Source organism: Sinocyclocheilus anshuiensis, unplaced genomic scaffold (genome assembly GCF_001515605.1).
Source record: "Sinocyclocheilus anshuiensis isolate Anshui unplaced genomic scaffold, SAMN03320099.WGS_v1.1 scaffold1286, whole genome shotgun sequence".
In the NCBI taxonomy this organism is placed as follows: domain Eukaryota; kingdom Metazoa; phylum Chordata; class Actinopteri; order Cypriniformes; family Cyprinidae; genus Sinocyclocheilus; species Sinocyclocheilus anshuiensis.
The window spans coordinates 734,781-740,359 of record NW_015554223.1 but is presented as its reverse complement, the minus strand read 5'-3'; the positions used below and the strand labels follow the sequence as shown (position 1 = coordinate 740,359).

The following is a 5,579-nucleotide window of genomic DNA, read 5'->3' as shown; positions in this document are numbered from 1 at the left end:
TCTCTCTCTCTCTCTCTCTCTCTCTCTCTCTCTCTCTCTCTCTCTCTCTCTCTCTGAAAACTGCTCAACCAAGGCAATGTATTATTTATGGACCTGCCCTGAGTGTCTGACTGCTGGGATGCAGATTCAGTAAAAGGGAGAGTGCCATCATTTTAATGCACAGTCACATGCAGCACATACAGTGCACTTACAAGACACTTCAAAATTGTAGTTTAGAACTTAATGATATTGGGCATCTCTCTCTCTCTCTCTCTCTCTTTCCCTCTCTCTCACTCACTCTCTCTCTCTCTCTCCACCCCCTACACACACAGATAGAGCCACTACGCTTTGCTACACACTGAGTAATTGTGACACCCAAAAACTTTAGTAAAACAAACTACATGCTTTGGAGAGTTTAGGAGTTGGCCCCTGGTTTGGCTACAGTGAAATAATTAAATTTTTGTTTAGTTTTAATTACATTTATTACGTGTATATAATTCATTTTAATGCATTTATTAATGTGAACTGAATTTTATATTTTGTTGTTATTTTTATGGGGATGTGCTCTAACAAAGGATTGTCGAGAAAGAACCAAACAACTCAAGGATACTCACGCAATATGGTGAACTTTGAAATCAGCATTTGTTTAGAAATAAATTTTCTAGTGAGAGATTGACTAATGACTGCAAAAACCGTTTCCTGTACGAAATACGTTGAAAGCGGAAGTAAACAAAGAGCACATCGCGGTTCAAGCACAGTACCTGACATGCGTGAGATTCTGTGTTTCTTGTCATTGTTAAATGTCCTGTAATTTTGTTTGACATAGTATAGTTTATTACATTATCATTATCTAATTTGTGGAGTTTAACTTGTTTGTTATACTTTACAAATACATAATTTGTTCATTCTTTAGCTTGCTGAATATGCAGCTTTAGCATGGCTAGCAGAGGAGCATTCGTTTTAAAAATCTATTTCAGTCTCTTAAATCTTCCTGGACAAACATAGACATTAACATTTGGAGGACAACAGTACAGTTTCGGTGTCGAACCCATATAAACTTGAAAACGACGGTATATCTTCGTTTAAGCCTTAGAAATGAACGGGCAAGCTGAAGTAGAGGTGGATTACAAGAGAAAATACAAAAATATCAAACGCAAATTAAAGTTTCTGGTATATGTGAGTATCTTTTTCGTCAATGTTCTTTTTTTTTTTATTTGTCATTTTAGATTGTTACCCTCTGTCTTCATTTCTCTGTTCAGGAGCAAGAGTGTTTTCAGGAGGAGCTGAGAAGAGCTCAGAGGAAACTATTAAAAGTTTCTAGAGACAAAAGGTAGAACCTGTAATCGTATTAGCACAGTTATCAAATGCTTCACCCTTGTTTGACCTACATGCATCAGAATTAAACACTTCTGTTTGTGTCAGTTTTCTGTTGGACAGACTGTTGCAGTATGAAAGGGTGGATGAAGAGTCGTCTGGTAGGTCTCTAATGAAAATGCTTGTCTACAAACCTCTAGGGATCTGCAAGGAATTTTGTGAGCTGTGAGTGTTTTTGTTTCCAGACTCTGATGCAACCGTTTCCTCAGACAGCGATGGAGAAGGAGCCAGGGAGAGAGACAGTGAAGCAGGGAAGAAGTGAGTTTGCAGCAAGTGAATCTTGTTTTGGGGGGATTTGACCAATTTTACCTTATTGAACTGTATAAATTACTATTCAAAATTTTAGGCTCTGAAAGATTAATGCTTTTATTTTACAAGGATGCATTAAATTGATCAAAAGTTACAGTAAAGACTTACATTATTATTCTTTTTTTAAATACTGATCTTTTGAATTTTCTATTCACCAAAACATCCTGACAAAATTGTCATAGCTTTCACAAAAAAATACTACGCAGTTTTCAACATTGATAATAATAAGATGATGTTTCTTGAGCACCAAATCAGCATATTAGAATGATTTCTGAAGGATCATGTGACACTGAAGACTGGAGTAATGTCTGCTGAAAATTCAGCTTTGCATCACAGGAATACATTACATTTTAAAATACATTAAAATGGAAATCATTTATTTGAAATCGTAATAATATTTTACAATATTGCTGTTTTACTGTATTTTTGATCAAATAAATGCATCCTTGGTGAGCATAAGAGATGTCTTTATTAAACATAAAAAAAACATTTTTAAAAAGTCATACCGACCTACAGTAGTATAGAGACCTTTAATGGGTTGTTGAATAAACATTTTAATGCATGTGTGCCTTTTGAATTTTGCCATGGTCAGAATTACATAAGACTGCATTGCATTTGTAGTGCAAACTCTAATGTGTGTATTTACCTTTCAATCATCCATTAAGCTTAAAAATGTAAAATTTGCCAGTTACACGCTGCTTAAAAGAAATAACCATCCGATTGGAAAAGATTTGAGAAAGCACAAAATTGTATATGCACAAGACTTCATAGAACATAGAAACTTATAGGCAGTGACAGATAATGCACTTTTGAATAGCTTTGAATAAATTATGAATGCTAAATGCAATTAAGAAAAAAAGAAAATTGATGTAGAGTTTGTGAGGCACATATCTTAGGTTAACTAAATAAACATACTCAAATAAAATTTGTTTGAAATTTTGTTTGTGGCTAGATGAAATCACATTTGAGACAGGTGTGGCAACTTTTCTGTTTTGCTCTTTTCCAAGTTTTGTCAAGCAAACATGTGCTTTGCATACATCACCTCTGCTTTTGCCGTGTTTTTTTTTTTTAACTTTTATAGCTCTGTGTCTTCAATAAATCTATTGTTTTTTTTTTTTTTTTAGAAGGAGGAGTCCTGGGGTTCCTCCCGTCCCTTCGTCCTCATCTCCTCATCTCTCATTCCTGTCTCGCTCTGGTGCGGTTCCTCTCCAGTCATGTGCTCCGGCACAGTACCTCAACACTGTGAGTACATCACACCTCCATGTGCGCTCCCATGTCTCATACTGTACACATACTGCACTCATGTTTTTCAGTTAGTCACATTGTTTTTGTCACCTGTTAATTTGTCATTTTATTCATTTTTTTTCTCTCTTTTTGTCTTTGTATCACCTCACCTGGTTTACATGGACTTCACACACATCACTCTGGGTACTCTGGGTGTGTTTGTGGGAATGATTGTTACTCTTTGGTGGCCTTGTGTGTGTGTGTGTGATTCTGGGTGAGCAGTTACCCTTCCCTCCTTAGTATTTGGCTCCCTCTGCTGAGCGAGTGAAGAAAGAGAGAAAAACAAAACTGGCCAAACACAGGAAAGACTGTTCAGGGAAGGTGAGAGAGGGACAGAGAGGTTAACGACAGAAACGCAGTGGCCTAGATTCATGTGGCTTTTATTGCTCCACTGTTTGTCATGTCTTGTAATAATCTTACAGTTACATTAACACATTTCTATTTATGCGTTTTAGTTACATATGCTTTTGATTTGCAGTCTAAAAACAAACATTTCTCTGCTTCTCCCTCTTATTCAGGTGGTTGGCCCACTCACATCCAGTTACCCTGCAGGCAGTGGTGCAGCTGGGGGTGTGAGTGGGCCATTCAGCTGGGTCCCACAGCAGATGCTGAGTGAGGATGCAGCCGAGGAGGAGGGAGAGAGTGAAGGAGAGAGTGATCGAGGAGAGGAGGAGAGAGGAGAGGGTGATGAGGCAGAGCTGGTTATTGACATACCCAATGAGTGAAGGTAATAGACAAACACAGGCTGCTGTGAGCATTTAGCAGGAGCTTTAATTTAATCCAAAATACACACAAGTTGCTTTTCCAGAGCTCAACAATAAGAATGACAAGATAATGTTATCTAGCTGGTTAACATACACTATTATTATTATTCAAAAGTTTGAAGTCGATAAGATTTTTTTGAAAAAAGATTGTTTTTGAAAAAAAGCCTCTTGCGGTCACCAGTCCTGCATTTATTTTATCAAAATAACAGAAAAACAGAAATATTATGAAAATATTAATATAACTGTCTTCTATTTTTATATATATTTTTAAAATATATCTTATTTTTGTGATGCCAAAGCTGAATTTTCAGCATCATTACTGTCTTCAGTGTCACATGATCCTTCAGAAATCATTCTAATATGCCGATTTGCTGCTCAAGAAACATTTTTCTTTTAATTGCCAGTGTTTTTTTGTCCGTTTTTGTGGAAACCATGATACATTTTTTTATTCAGGATTCTTTGATGAATAGAAAGTTCAAAATAAATTATTTATTTGAAATAGAAATCTTTTGTAACAATGTAAAAGTCTTCACTGTCATTTTTAATCAATTGAATACATCCTTGGTCAGTCAAAGTATTCATTTCTTTTAAGTAAAACAATCTTACCCTAAACTTTTGAACAGTAGTGTATATGTGGCAAAATGACTTTTGTTTTGGTATGAATGTTGAAAACTACAGATGTTTTGCTTCATTGCTTTCTAGGAAAAGAGTGTTTATGGATTTATTGAGTTAATAAATAATAGAGAAAAAAGAGTGGGGAAAAATTTAAAAGAATGCTTAACATTTAGTGAAAATATTTAAAAAATATAGTTTTATATGAAATTTTTTTCTAGCAAATATAATAATAATTAATAATAATAATAATAATTGATCATTTTATTTGTGGTGGGGCTGGTGAAAGTGTTGGCAGGACAACCAGAAATGTTTGTTATTGTTGAGGCCCTGTTTTGTGAACCTGTTTTGCACACCTTGCATAAACACATTATTAGATCATTCAGATCCTTCCAGATAGGCAGGTACTCCATTTATCCTGTGTGGGAAATTGGAGATTGACCAAGTAAAAGGTATTTTGTGATTCGTCATTAAGAAAATTGGATCTGTGTTAAGTTGGCGTTTAGTTGTATAACAGACTGAGTTACAAAAAAAAAACTCCTGACTCATCGTGGATACTGGATAGGCTTATTCTTTTTAAAGACTGCTGAGCTGCAGTGTATTACCTTTAAGTGTGCCTTAAATGTATAGTTGCATAGTTGCACGACAACATTTAGACAATGGGGGGGGGTTCTCTCTGGACAAAGAGAGAAAAACACACTGAGATTGAGAGAGCCACACCCATTTTACCCAGGAGCACATCAACACTAGCCCAGGCAAGTTTCTGTGGGATTATTAAACAGGCACACACACCATCTGAACAAAAACTAGACATGACAGTACCTCTAACAGTTTATTACCAGGATTATTTATGCCTCTAATAAAAGATATTAAATTAATGCAATTAAAATCTCTTTCTTTCTTCACACAGGTGCTAAATGAAACTGCAAGCAAAATATTTTTTCAAAATCATTTTTGTTTAATGTATTTTTAATGTCCTCTGATTTTTTTTATTTTGATTAAATATTTAAAATGTTCTCCTGTGTTTCTGTCTGTACTTTCTTTGTTGAGTAGTTTTTGAGTCGATACACTAGCACCTGTTTTCATACACCACCTCTGATTTGTGAAATTTCATATTTATGACTGAACATTTTTCTTCTGTTTGGCATGTAGACAGTGTCAGAATGATATTTTGGCCGTAAAAATGACTTTAGCTGCAAAAATGGCATGCTGTAGTGTTGATGTGGGGGAATGCTGACACACAGGTAGTCTTTAAGG

General features: G+C 35.4%; 1 protein-coding gene across 1 annotated transcript; it reads left to right on the top strand.

Moving 5' to 3' along the window:
• The first annotated feature begins 720 nt into the window (after positions 1–720).
• LOC107671171 (INO80 complex subunit E-like) lies at positions 721–5,305 on the top strand. Its single transcript, XM_016464044.1, has 7 exons — positions 721–1,155; positions 1,239–1,309; positions 1,402–1,454; positions 1,539–1,611; positions 2,787–2,904; positions 3,465–3,673; positions 5,233–5,305. Exons 1-6 carry the CDS (start codon positions 1,075–1,077, stop codon positions 3,669–3,671), a joined length of 603 nt encoding a protein of 200 aa, XP_016319530.1. The 5' UTR covers positions 721–1,074; the 3' UTR covers positions 3,672–3,673; positions 5,233–5,305.
• The last annotated feature ends 274 nt before the right edge of the window (positions 5,306–5,579 follow it).